At 42.2% G+C, this 14,085-nt stretch overlaps 1 protein-coding gene across 9 annotated transcripts in view; it reads left to right on the top strand.

Annotated features, from left to right (window-relative positions):
* AGAP1 (ArfGAP with GTPase domain, ankyrin repeat and PH domain 1) overlaps positions 1-14,085 on the top strand; it is a 305,386-nt gene that overhangs the window by 202,866 nt on the left and 88,435 nt on the right. For 7 of the 9 annotated variants that reach the window (XM_085065825.1, XM_085065826.1, XM_085065822.1 and 4 more), the window contains one exon: positions 5,071-5,232. The exons of the other annotated variants lie outside the window; for them this stretch is intronic. In XM_085065825.1, the coding sequence (XP_084921951.1) occupies positions 5,071-5,232 (162 nt within the window). The remainder of the gene's footprint in view (positions 1-5,070; positions 5,233-14,085) is intronic. 9 annotated transcript variants of the gene reach the window in all.

Below are 14,085 nucleotides of genomic sequence, written 5' to 3'. Positions count from 1 at the left end.
AATGCTTCTGGAGAAAAAAAAATCTTAAAAATAAATAAAAGTCACAAGCAAGTTTTTTGCTGCAGTGTTGAAAATGATTTTCAGCATGTCAGGGGAGAGTTTCAGCACTGGAAAGATTTTTGTCATAGAGTCACAATGGCTTGGGTTGGAAGGGACCTGAAAGATGATCTAGTTCCAGCCCTCCCCCTCACTCATTCTTGTTTTATGTATGACTAACCTCAAGTAATTTTAGGTGCTTGATAAACCCAGGGCAGAGACCACGTGCTGCTTGCACACTGCTGTTGGGTTGAAACAGAATCCATGGCCATACTCAAAGGAATTTTACCCCACTCAAGAGCCTGGCTTTGGAATTTAGAGTTCTCCAGGTCCCACAGTCTCCTCAGAATGTGGCCAGACACCTGGACAATACCTCCCTTCCCAGTGCAGGCTGACTCTCCTCAATGGGAGAAACAAGAAATCTGTTTTTCCAGATTTCAGTGCAGCACACGATCTCCAGAGTGGGCACAGAAAGGAGGATGCACCTGGAAAGGTTGGATGCTGAGGCAGCAAACTGATGGGACCCAGAAGAGCCATCCCCAAATGTATCTGGTCCCAAGGCTTATATCTGTAGGTGAAGGAGCGGCAGAAAGTACAGTTTGGATGGTCAGGAAAGGTTTGTCCACTGGAAAGATTACTGCGCAGCTCTGGGAATTAATTCCTGAGCATGATGCAGAGCTGAGGATGGGAAGGGAATGCTTCCCATGTTTTCACAGCCAGCAACAGGGCATCTCCCTTTCCCTTTCCACCCTGATGTCTGAAGAGACTAGAGGGAGCAGTGCTGGGTGTGGGTTTGGAACGGGCAGCCAGCAGCCAATCTAACCTACTTGACAGTGCCTTGTGCTGAATTAGAGGGCATTTCAAGAATAGGCAGAATTCCTGCAACACAAATTGACCCAACATGATTTGAAACAATTAACCCTCTGATATCAGGAGTCAGGATTTCCTGGCCCACAACTCTAATGTATTTTTCATTAGTTCTAACAGCTGGTGAGCGCAGCCCTCTGGCCTTAAGAGGTTTATTTCCTCTTCTTTTTCTTTTTTTTTTCTGGAAGAGAAACTCGTCATGAGCATGAGGAGCTTGGCACAAATAAAATATGGTGAAAGCAGAGCAGTAGGACTGCAGTTTATCTGATTCAGTTTTTCTGTGCAGCCCCTCTGTGAGTCTCAAATGCTGCTGTTTTATGGAAAAATACAGTTCTGCTTCACAACTCCTGCACTGACTGCTCATCTCATAAATCCAAGAGTATATTAGTTGCACTTGTGAATATAACTTCTGGTAGCTGATTTGTTTAGGAGAAATCACAGATGTGTCTGCAGCGGGGAATGAAGATCATTTGTGCCCTGTATCGTTTGTGTCACTTGTATCTCACTTCTCAGGGTCTACTTGTGAATTATATTCGTCCTGCATTTGTAATTAGTGGGTGGTATAGTTGGTGAAGGCCTGAAATGATGTGTCTGTTACATTAACCTGTGATGATTCACTGGACTATTAAATTAAAAACCAGCAAAAGAGGGATTGCTGACATGCTGTCCCTCGTACTGTTCTGTTACAGGAGCAAACATGACCAAAACCCCGAGTGGTTTCTTTTTTGTTGGACAAGTCACTGCATGTATGTAAGATAGCATTTATATTAACCTTAATTGCATATATTATTACAATTTTTACAATAGATCTTTTACCTTTTGGCTTTTCCTGACTAGACACACATTGTTCACATCTTTTCCAAACCCGTGCTTGTGTGAATCCTGGTTATTTTCATATCATTTTGAAGTATTGCATTCTGGTCTGTTGTTTTGGAAATCCAAAAGGGCTATGTGTGAAGAGCCAGAGTGACTCCCTTGTTCTCATTCTGCCCCCAGTGTGTGTTTCCCTCAGCTTCTCCACACACAGGCTCTCCTTGGATTAATTCCTCTTGCCTCCACCTGCTCTTTGCAGCCATTTATACTGAATAAATGGGTATATAAATGGGATTTTGTGTGAGCACGCTCATGTTTCTTAGGGGCTCTTCTGCTGAGCAGTGGCCAAACCTGGAAATTACCTTGAATCTTAATTTGGATGGGTTTTGTGGGGCTTAATTGTTTGAACGTTTTGTAAGCGCGGTCGTAACGGGGTGTTTTATAACATCAGAAAAGATAGTTTTAATAAAGCTGTCTAGAGCTAGAAAGAGGAACTCTTCCTTTGATGCTCCTTTGGTAGATGAAAACATTTTTGTTCAATAGCAGACCAGCATCTTTTTTTTGCTCATTTGAGACAAGTTCTGGCAACATACTGATATTCATTCAAATATAAATGCCATATTCCCTTTGAAATGCAAATTGTTTAAAGAAAAATAGCATATGGTAGAGGTAAGTACCTTTTCAAATCAGCTCCCACACTTTAGGGATGTGAGTACAGCTAAAATTATTCTTTGGAAAGAATCTGGAGCCTTTGACACATTGAAGCTTGAACTAATCAAGGCTTCCCAGTAAGCATATACACATATCCATATCAAGGAAACAGTGCTGAGAATACATGGATTAGCATAGTAATTTAACTGCCCCCTGCTAATCAACTTAAGCAACCAGCTGATGCATATAGGACGCATTTGAAGAGGCAACTCTTTCACAGCTCCAGCATGGGCCAGGTAGCAGGCCAGGAGCTCGGGGTCAATGTGAAGATGAGTGTGGATGGGGGGAGAGGAGATGCAGGATGTCAGAGCTTGATGCAAAGGCTTCATGTGCCTAACCAAACACACAGACTTTGCTTTTCAGAGAATCAGAGAATCACAGTATGGTTTGGGTTGGAAAGACCTTTAAATCTTATCTAGTCCAACCTCCCTGCCACGGGTAGGGACATCAACATTTTCACTGACTATTGCTGGCCTCCTTTTTTTCACTGTCTCCTGCTTGTCTGCTGAAAGACTGAGGTGATTTCTGCTGTCAAGGCTTTATCTGTGAGGAAAATTAAAGGATTTCTGCCAGGTCTGGATTTCCTGTTTCCCTGTTGTAGATGGGAAGAACCATGGCACTGTGTTGGAGAAGCCTTGTGTGGCACACAGTTTCCTCAGATGGCATTGAGGTGAAAATAAAGTTTTTAGTGCTGACATGATGGTGTAGAAGTTCTCTTCTTAAGGTTTTTTTGGTATCATGGTTAGAAAGTGATTGGACACTTGTGTTCAAAAACTTGTGGACTAGGTGGAAGATACCAGCTTAAAAATATCACTGGCTATGTTGTGTCTATGTTTGCCTAAATCTCAAGTTTCTAGAACCCATTTGGTCTCAAACTCTTGTCATTCACATCAGCCACTCCCTTTAATTTGGTGGATCATCAAAATAATTTATTAAATGTTCATAGTTTTTCTGTATTGTGAAAACCAGAGGAAAAAGCAATTTCAAAGTTAGCATCAGCAGCATCACAGAAGTTGATTTGGAAGGAGGCAGCATAAAGTACAACTTCTGTCAGCTTCTGTTTCCATTTTTTATTGTGGTTTTAAAATATTGGATGCTTTGCTCGGTAGTCTCATGCCTTGGGAGATCCCAACATGGTTCCAAAACCCACCTTAGACTTTGCATAATTAAACAAATGAGTTTTTCTGTCTGTATTTCATGTCTGCAAAGCATGCAGACCTGCATGCCATGCAGAAGTTCTCGAGGCTGAGTAAGTATATTGAAGACACAGATACTGTGATGGATCTGTGTTAAGGACTAAAGAGGAGATTTTGTCTTGGGAAAGGGGAGGAGGGAAAGGGACAATTATGCCAACTCTAATAAACACAAAGTAGTTCACTAAGCTCTGCTGTCTTCCCAAAGGCTGCTCTGGGAAAAGACATAATGATAGAACTGGGAGTCAGGAGATCTGGGTTTTATTTTCAAGTCTGCCACAATCTTCCTTTGTGGCCCTGGGTCATTTAACCTCTGAAAAATGGGGGAAATGATAGCAGATAATTAACAACCTCACAGGAGCATTGAAAATTAATTCATTAATTTTTCTGAACTCATCAGTAGAAGGTGCATTGGAAATGCAAAGTGAGATGTTATAATATTGAGTCTGTTCCTTTCCCTGTACATGTGTTTTTTAAGAGTGTTCTTCAATCCATAGAGGACCTGTGGGGCACCTTTAGGGAGCCTGCCATGAGGAATGAAACTGGCACTGTAAATTCTTTGTAGCTTTATGATACACAAGACCTGGGCTAGGAATGGAGTAAAATGTGCTCAGAACCCAAAACTGTGGAGCAGGTTTTGGCCTATAGCAAGTTGTAAGTAAGACTATCAGAAACCTGAGTTGCTGGAAAGGTTTTAGTTGTTTTTACTCTAAAATGTATTCAACCAGATCCCACTTCTCCTGTTTTATGGTGAGAAACCTGTCCCTGTCACTCCTCCTCCCACACAGCTCCCAGCATTTTAATGTCCTAGGCCTGATCATGAAAATACAGAAGTATTTACTGGGTAAAGGCTGTTCTTTGTGTGTCCCTTTTTTTGTCACAGCTGTGGGATGAGACCCAGGAATGATACTTGCAGTCAGTCCAGTGTGTGCTTTGTGTCACAATGTTGTTTTAAGATTAAATATCCAAGAAAATTTTTAACCTTGGTCTCTCAGTGCCGGTAGTCATTTGCTCCCCATCACTATGTTCTTGGGGGACACTCCTGTGTCAGATATTATTTAGAAGTGGATTATTTTAAACTCTTGGAGTTGGCTCAGTTGTCTCATCTCAGTTGTACAAACAGTGGCTTTCAGGAATAAATTGATTTTTTGTGCACAGTCTAACAAGCAGAGAAGCTACAGAGAGCGTGCTTGGTAGCAGGGTGGTGGAAGATTGTGTTTCCCAGAAGGTGAATGAACAGAATGAGGTGATACCATGAAAATTTTGGCTTTTTTGTCTTCTTAGCTGGATTTGAGCTGCTGGAGGCTCTGGTCTCAGGACCGTTGCCTCCAGTGCTTATGTTGGTGGAGTAACCCCTGTTTCTGCTCTGTTAAGATACCCCCCATCCATCCTGATGCAAAATCCCTTTTGTCCTCTCTATTGACACGATTTGTTTTCCATTTGTGCCTAGGGAACGTGACTACTAGCACATCTGTGTCTCAGATGGCCAGTGGGATCAGTCTGGTGTCCTTCAACAGCCGCCCGGACGGTATGCACCAGCGCTCCTACTCGGTCTCCAGTGCAGATCAGTGGAGTGAGGCCACAGTCATTGCCAACTCTGGCATTAGCAGTGGTAAGAAACCTGGAGCTGGGGGGGATCACATGCCTTGGGGTGAAGGGGGAGTTTGGTGCTCTTGCTTCTTTTTTTCAAAAGGAATGAATGAAATGATGCCACCCCGTTGTGCTGTTGGGTGCCAAACTTGCAGCATCTGAGGGAAAAAGAGGAAGTAGGTGAAAGGAAATGTATTGATAGAACACTTTTTTGATGAGGGCATGGAGTGACAGGACAAGGGGGAATGGCTTTAAACTAAAGGAGAGGAGGTTTAGATTGATATCAGGGAAAAATCCTTCCCTGTGAGGGTGGGGAGGCCCTGGCACAGGTTACCCAGAGAAGCTGTGGCTGCCCCTGGATCCTGGTTGGACAGGGTTTGGAGCAACCTGAAAGAATTCTGTGATTCTCTTTTCAACAGGGAGAGTTAATGCAGTTACAATACTGCTTAATTTTAATTTCAGGTGCATAGTCATAGAATCCCAGGCTGGTTTGGGCTGGAAAGGACCTTAAAGCCCATCTCATTCCACCCCGTGCCATGGGCAGGGACAACTTCCACTAGATCAGGTTGCCCCAAGCCCCATCCAGCCTGGCCTTGAACACTGCCAGGCATGGGGCAGCCACATAATGTAGATTGTTTGCTTGATACTCAGATTTCCTTGCCCTGTGTGGTGGGTATGAGCGGTAAATGACCCTCCAGATCATCTCATCAGCATGTCCTTCCTCTGCTGTGCTCTTGCTCTGTTGCCTGCACATTCATGGCATAGTCTTGGTGTTTTCTCTGTGGAGCATTTAACAGCATTAAAAGGAGCAAACGCTATTCCTGATGGTGTTTTGGAATTATTAGATTGTAGGAGTGAGACAGGGTGGTTCTTTTTAAAGAGTAGATATGATATTTGGTACCAGACCAGTGTGAATAGGTCAGGAGAATGGGGAGAAATGCTGTTTCTGATGGGTGCCCCTAAAATAGGGACAGTTAGGGGAATATCAGAACTATTTCACACGTCCCATATAAATAAAAATCTGTGTCTGTGTAAGGTCTGAATCTGAGTATAGCCCTGAGAGGGCCTCTGGGTTTTCCAGCAGCTCTGGACAGCTTTTCAGTGCCTCCTTAAGAGAACAGAGAGTTTAAAATCATGGTCATCTTGTTTCTGAGTGGCATTAATTGTCAAATTTATAGTTACCAAAGCACAGACATTTCTAGAGATGTAAACATGGGGTCAACAGCTTCAGGAGAATAGTATTGGCATTAAAATTGTCCCAATTTTGACTAGGAATTGTCTAACTGAGCCTTGCAGGGAGGTTGTGAGGCAGCACAATGAAATAAATGCTTCAGCCCTGTTCTCTTCTGTGTCCACCCAGCTCACCCACTCCTGGTTCAGCTTTTGGGGGAGGCAGCATTGCCCTGCATGGATGCTGAGCTGGTTTCCCACATAAGACCATATATTTTCCGCCTCTTTTTCCTGAGCTGCTTTGTCCTTTTAATCCACCCCAACTCTACCTCCTTTCTAAAAGGTTAGACCAAACTTTGGGCTTTATTTGTGCCTTTTATCCTGTAGCTTTTCTAAGGCAAGATGAAGACTATTGAGTGCTGGCTCTAGAAGGAAAGCAAGAGGTGTAGGCTGCAGTCCTGTGCACCTTGGCACACCTGCAGGCAGGTGAGCAGGTGCCATCCCCATACCAGCTGCAACAACTGAGGCTGCAGGGGAGAAAAAACTTCACAATTCAGTGAATTCCTACAAGTGGCGTGGAAATAGAATGTTCAAAAGTAGAAATAGTACCGAAATTCCTGATTTTTGCCATCCCCTTGGCTTCAAAATGCTGTATTTGTTGGATTTGTCTTTTGCTCCTGCTGCTAAACCCGAGCTGGTTTGCAATTCCTGGTGAAGGGAGCCTTTTCTCCCACCCCAGCTCTCCATTCCCATGTGTGTGCAGTACCTTTTTCTGACTTGACATTCATATGGGATTACTTCTGACTCAAAAGATACGACAGCCAGAATTACCTATGAAATATTTATTTTGAAATTGCAGGTGGCTGGTGGGTTCTTGTGAATAAACCTAACTCAATTTCTTGCAGAGGTTCTAATATTAAAAGAACAAATTTTAAAAGGTTGGGTTTTTTATAAATATGGGGGGAAAATTGGACTAGCAATGAGTTTTAGGCAACCAAGGGTCAGCAGAATCAGAAGTGTTGCACTAAAACTCCTGCAAAATCTCAAGAATAATTGATTGCTCTGAGTGTATCATCTTCAGGCAAGCTCAGAGATGCGTCCTTTATGTTGGCAAGTTGACGCATGAAAAACCCTTTTTAATTTCAGGGGGTTTTTCTCCATTAAAAGATTTTTGAATTTTAGTCATAAAAAGCTAATACTGTGAAAGCAGCAGGTATGGCAAGAAGCTAAGCATCTTTTGGAATTCAAATGCCAATGTACTGGAGAATATGCCTGCTTATTGTCACATGGTTTTATTGTAGACAAAATAACATATTGGGATTCAATTTTTCTCTGCACCTTTTTTTCACATTAAATTAATACTTTGTGTGGCTCCAGAGAACTTTTCAAAGTCTTCCAAACCAGACCTTTGGTTTCCTGGGGCTTCTGTCTTTCAAGCAGCTGTGAACATCTCCTAATTAGATAAATTACTTTGTAGTGGGCAGAGCCACAAAACAGGAGGTGCTGGTTAAATTAAAGGGGAAAAATAGAAAAATCCATTCTCTGAAATGGAATGCCCCACTGCTTTATGACTATTACTGTTGTAAGGTTTTACATTTAAGTACCTGAGGTTTAAAATTAAATGTCTAATATAATTTGGCGCTGGTAACATGAAGCCTGCGACTGCCCTGGGAGAAAATCTCGACAGCTTAGTTTGGTGTTTCAAATTGCTGTGTGCTGGATAGTGAGCAGCTCGTGCTGCTGGCTCACTATTTAGCTCAGTCCCACCTGCTGTTCAGCATCATTTCCAATGCAGGAACATATTTGCCGTAAAAACTCCCGAAATTTCAAAAGGCTGTTTCAGCAGCACATGAAAAATTAATTCTTTTTGCCTTTTTTTTTCCCCCCCTTCTTCTCCGTACTCTTGTAAGTGCTTGACAGAAGTAATTTTAGCAGCGAGAGAGAATAAAAACTGGGGGCAGTAAATCCCTGTCCAAGAACCTCTTGTGTAGATTCTTTATGGACCCAGAATTGATCTGCGTGTCAGATCCTGATGTAGTCTCAACTGTTTATCACCCTAATGGTGGTAGAGAGACCATGAACATCAACTTATAATCCCCCATGAAAGAAATTGGTGTTTGCAGTCAATGAAGGAGCAGCTCAGCTTTATTGATAGATTTGGAACAATTACTGCTGCTCCAGCTATTGGCCAAGAGGTTTTCCTGGATCCCACTGGAAATCTGCGATGTTTTTTCTCTGATAAATCTTCTTGTTGATGGAATTTATTTATTTATTTTTAATCACCCAGAATTATCTGTGTAGTTGCTGATTGCTGGGGAACAGGAGGGTTTCTGGTCTCAGGGGAGCCATTTGTAACCTGCTTGGGTGTTAGTGTTTGGTTCTAGAATGTCCATCCCGCAATTCCTCCTGTGCAAATCCAGCTCTTATTTTCATAAATTCACAAAATTTTTACAGTTGGAAAAGCCTAATAACATCAAGTCCAACTTTTAACCCAGCACTGCCAAGCCCACCACTAATCCCTGTCCATAAAGGCCTCATCCTTGTGATTTTTGAACACTTCCAGAGATGATGACTTCACCACTGCCCTAGGCACCCTGTGCCAGTGCCTGACCACCCTTTCAGTGAGGACTTTTTCCTGATATCCAGTCTGAACCTCCCCTGGCACAACCTGAGGCCACTTTTTCTGCTTATTTTCCTAATAGGACTGTTCTGAGGCTTCTGTGAAAAGCTGCTCAGGAGGACTGTTGTGAGTGATCTCTGATTCGATTCTGAAATGCAGGTTTTTTTCTGATGGAAAACAAGTTAATAATTAGTATAGAGAAGGACAATGGATCTGGAGAAGGGGCTGGAGCAGCAGGAGCAGCTGAGGGAGCTGGGAAAGGAGCTCAGCCTGGAGAAAAGGAGGCTCAGGGGGACCTTGTGGCTCTGCACAGCTCCTGACAGGAGGGGACAGCTGGGTGGTCAGGCTGTGCTCCCAGGGAACAGGGACAGGAGGAGAGGGAACAGCCTCAGGCTGAGCCAGGGGAGGGTCAGGTTGGCTCTTAGGAGGCATTTCTTCATGGAAAAGATATTCAGGCCTTGGAGTGCAGTCCCCATCCCTGGAGGTGTCTAAGGAACACCTGGATGTGGCACTCAGTGCTCTGGGCTGGGGACAAGGTGGGGATTGGGCACAGGCAGGGCTCTGGCCTGGGAGGGCTTTTCCAGGCTCTACAATTCTGTGATGTTAGTGGTGTTGATGCTACTAAAGAGATGGGTCTGTCTGTTCTTGAGTCTTTACAGTTTGTGTGTCTCTGAAGAACCTGACAGATACCCAAATTTGCCATGAGAGATTTTTGTGGTGGCAGGAACCACAGGCAGCTGCTGTGCAAAAATGAGGTTTGTGAGACTTCACTCTGAGAAGACCAAGGATATTATTTCCTACCTGGGGGTGAAGCAGCAGCTTAGTTTGTTCTCTTTTTAAATGTCCTGGTTTATCATTTGGCTTCTGTGCCCTGAGACCATCAGAGGGAAGGATTCCTTCCTGAAGGATTCAGCAATCAGCTCTTCAGACAGAGCACTACAAACAGCAGTTTGCATGGGACAGGGATTTCTCGTCTCTGGACTTGTAAATTGTCATTTGAATTCCAGCATGATGTAAAATTCTGCCATAAATCAAATATCTGTTTAAATATCATCCACTTAGGCTTTATCACTGTACAATTGCTTGTACGGGCCATTTGAGCTCGGCTGTAATTTATGGAAGTTGTAATACCTGGTGTCTTTTGAGTTTCTAACAGTTTGGTGTTAGGGTTTATTAATGTAAAATTGAGTTCTCACTGTGCCATGGGGTGTGAGAGGTCGCTGGAGTGTTGATATTAATGCAGACCTTGCAACTTGCCTTACTTGTCTGATCCTAAGTGCTGGGAATGATTAAATGGTGGAAATCCTGCTCTGCCTTGGCAAATGAAAGGGTTCAGCTTGCATTGGACATTAGAGAGTGAATCAGAACATGCCATTTAGAGCTGTTGGAATTCCATAGGCAGGTTCTTGACCAGGATCAATTACATAATTTCATATAGATTTATAGAATTTCAGAATTATTTGTGGTTAGTGTATATGGATGGTTTAGGTCGGAAGAGCTTTTTCCTTCTTTTTAAATATGGAAATTGTGACTGAAAAGCAAATATAAAGTAATTTTATCCTTTTTTTTTTCTAGCTGTTTTGGAACTACTCTGTGGTTTTCTGTAGTCCTTATTACTTCATATAATAAAACTCCCCATTTACAGTATGTGCACATAGTTTACATTATCTTACATAGGAAGGGAAAGGGAATATCCTTCTACTTTTCATACCCTTTTGTGATCCACAGATTGCTTCTGGCAAAATAGTTCCAAAAGGAAACTGTGTCAGTTCAGTAGGGTAAACTCTGCTCTGTAAACTGCAACTGACTATTTCCTTTGCTATCTCAACATACTTGAGGAAACTCTGGTTATAAAGCACTCCTTTTTAGCAATTTCTGGAAAATCATCCCCTTTTCAGCATGAGGTTGTGTACTGAGAAACTTCCAGTATTTAAATTTACTTGACATTCTTGACAAACTCTTACCTGAAATAGCCCAGTCAACCAGAAATATTAAAAAATTCTGTGTAGCAGTGTCCTAGAAAATAGGAAATTGATATATTTTTGGATTTGCTGATCCTGCAGGATTTGAGATTTCAAAGTGATTTTATTTCAGGCAGGGGGTGATGTGATTTTGCAGCCTGTGGTTCCCCAAAGTCATGTAAGGCCTGGAGGGCTACAGTGATAAATAAGTGCTCTGAAAAGGAGTTCAGAGCATTAATCCAACTGCTCTCTGCCTTGGGTTTTTTAGGAATGTGTTAGCCTCTGGAAACAGTAGGACCCAATGCTTACCCTTTCTGTTCTATAGATCATAGGAATCTCAGCTTAATGGGAAACTTTGGAGTCACTATCCCTGCAAGTGTTAAAAAAAAAAATTGTGTGGATGTGGCCCTTAGGAACATGTTTTAGTGGTGGGTTAGGGGCTGAACCCAAGGATCTCAGAGGGCTTTTCCAGCCTAAATTATTCTGTGGATCTGTGCCCTTCTCCTGGCCATGCAGGCCATGGGCTGCAGCTCAGGGGACACCAAACTGGAGATGAACTGTTGCTGTCTGGTCCCACTGGGCCTCACATCCAGCAGAGAAGAGAGAGAAAAGAGTGAAAGATCTGAAGGCAGCTCTTTACTTTCTGTGTCTCTGGTGGCAGCAAGAATCCTCTGAAGTTTAAACTCTGCCATGATGTTGGTTTAAGGAGGACTTTGGGTCTGTGGGCATTTCTGTGGGCACAGCTTGGCTGAATTTCAGTTACTTCTGTATTTATCTAGTGTGGTGTTTAAATCCTGAGCTACATTTTTGCAATTCTCCAGCTGCTTTTCTTGTTGATCCTCTTTTTTCTGCTCTCCCTGTGATTAAAACACAAAGAGCTGTTGCATTCAGCAATTAAATCTTGCTCTTGATTCCAAGACACATGAGTTTGCATCCTCAGGTAATTTGACACTGGCAACCTGATGCTCATCTTAATGTTGCTCACAGCCTGGAGTGCCAAATGTCTGTCAGTAAATTGTTCATGGTACTGAATTAACTTTTTGACTGAACTATAAAGCTCTGGGTTTTCCCAACATTTACTTACAGATGCTTAAATATGTATTTTGCATTTAGTTTGGCTTAGGAATTACACTGAAGTAAAAATGCAAGTGGCATGTTCTTTGTAATAGGGAAAAAAGGTGATTTTTTTTTTTTTCTGGTTATTGATATTGATTAATCTGATTTGATTGTCTGGCAATGTTTAGTAAATCAGTGCTTTTCCTGCCTGTAGCTGGGCTTGGTTGTCACACCTTCTCCGTTATCCCCACTCAGGAGAAAAAAGAGGGAAAAAGCCCCCAAGCCAAAGCACTTTGTTTTTATTATTGGAGTTTAAGCTTTAACCTGACAGAATAGTGAGGAGAACAAATGTTGTCTTCATCAGCTCTTCAAGCTCCTCTCCAGGAGATGTTTTCCAAAAGTCAGGACTTGTCAGGGAAGGAAGCTGGATACAGATCATGGTTCTGTGTAGACTGACATTTGACACATACAGTGCCTAGAAATCTGTAAAATATATTCTCTTCTCTGTTTCTATTTTAGAACCATTATTTTGAATCATTGCACAGAAATATTTTAATGTAAGGTTTAATATTGAAGATGATTACACCACTGGACAAGGGGAACTCTTCATTGTGGAGGCAGTCCTGTACTTCCATTTATATTTTTTAAAAAATTAATTTTTAAAGGTTTTTATTTTGGATGTTTGTAGTTTAAGGATGCTTTAATCTGAAATGTTTGCACTAATTGCAAGGAATTAAATATGTGAGCTGGATTCACACAATACCCTACAGGAGTTTATGGACTTGGGAAAATAAAATCATGTTTGCAGAGAACATTATAAATCAAGAGACACATTCTGAAGTAAACGTAGAGGAAAGGCATGATACTGCAAGAGCAGAATGTGACATTTATAAACTCTTTGATTCAAGTAGTGTGGCTTTCAAATTTCGTAAGTTCAGTGTATTCTGTATTTAAAGACTTTTTAAGGAAGACTTAAGGGGGGAAATAAATAAGCTTCCCAAATCTGTACACTTTTTTTTCTTTATCTTTTTATCTCAATTTAAATAATCTAAGTTTACACAATAATGTAAATTCTAAGTTTATCCCTAGTTTAGTAAAGGCTTAAACACAAAGTTGAAAAAGCAAAAAGTCAATATATAGCTACTGTGGGAGCAATTCCTGATTTGAGGATTCCTTCTTTGTACATCCACGCTTCAGAAGTTCCAGTGGATGCTTGTAATAGTTCCATTCTTGTGCAATGCATGCCCAAGAGTGCAGTGCTTTGTTTGGTAGGGTCTGCAGGAAGAGTGTGCAAGAAACACACCCTGTGCTTTCATCCCTTCTGAGCCTTAATGAAGTTTCTGTTCCAATTAACAGCAGAGCACTTGCCTCATCAAGCGTGGCTCTTGGCAGGCTCGGTTTCTTCCCAGCCCGGATCACAGAGCCTGGGCTGCTCCAGGGATGTTGTGTATTCCTTACCTATGGAATCCAACACTTCAAAGCCACCTCACAGTACACACAGTTCAAGGAGTGAAAGAAGCCTCTGTGTCGGGTCCTGGTCACAACCTGGGGATTGTTGGGGGCCAGCTGGAGCACAGGTGGGACAGCTTCTCCTTTCAAGTGCCTGGGCCCTTCATTTGTCACACTTGATCTCATCCCTTCATTCTGCCCTGCCTGTGCCACCCACAGGCCGGCTCCATGAGGAGTATCAATGTACCTGGGGCTTTTCTGATGCCTGCATTTTGTCAGAGCCCTGACTTATTTATCCAGGCTCTGGGAAGAGCTAGAAAAAGGGCTTGATTAAACTTAAAAAATTAAAAAAAAGAATAGTTTGTCAATGGCAGTTATGCCACCTGACTCCTCTAAAACACAGAGCTTTGCTTTTCAGCTCTAGGTCTCTGCGATAGGAAAATGTTTGATTTTGCCTTTGATTAAGAGTAGTCTTGGTGTTGCTTCCATTATTTCTTTTCCTTTCTGACACTGCTGCTCATGGCATACATTACCAGGAAAGCCTTAGCTTTTTCCTGCCTAGCATTATGCAATTAACAGCTAATTTGCTATACAGCAATTATTCAGCTTTAATTGGAAA

This window comes from Lichenostomus cassidix, chromosome 7 (genome assembly GCF_008360975.1).
Source record: "Lichenostomus cassidix isolate B80296 chromosome 7, HeHo_3.0, whole genome shotgun sequence".
In the NCBI taxonomy this organism is placed as follows: domain Eukaryota; kingdom Metazoa; phylum Chordata; class Aves; order Passeriformes; family Meliphagidae; genus Lichenostomus; species Lichenostomus cassidix.
The sequence above is the reverse complement of the archived record's forward strand: the minus strand, read 5'-3'. Positions and strand labels throughout refer to the sequence as shown.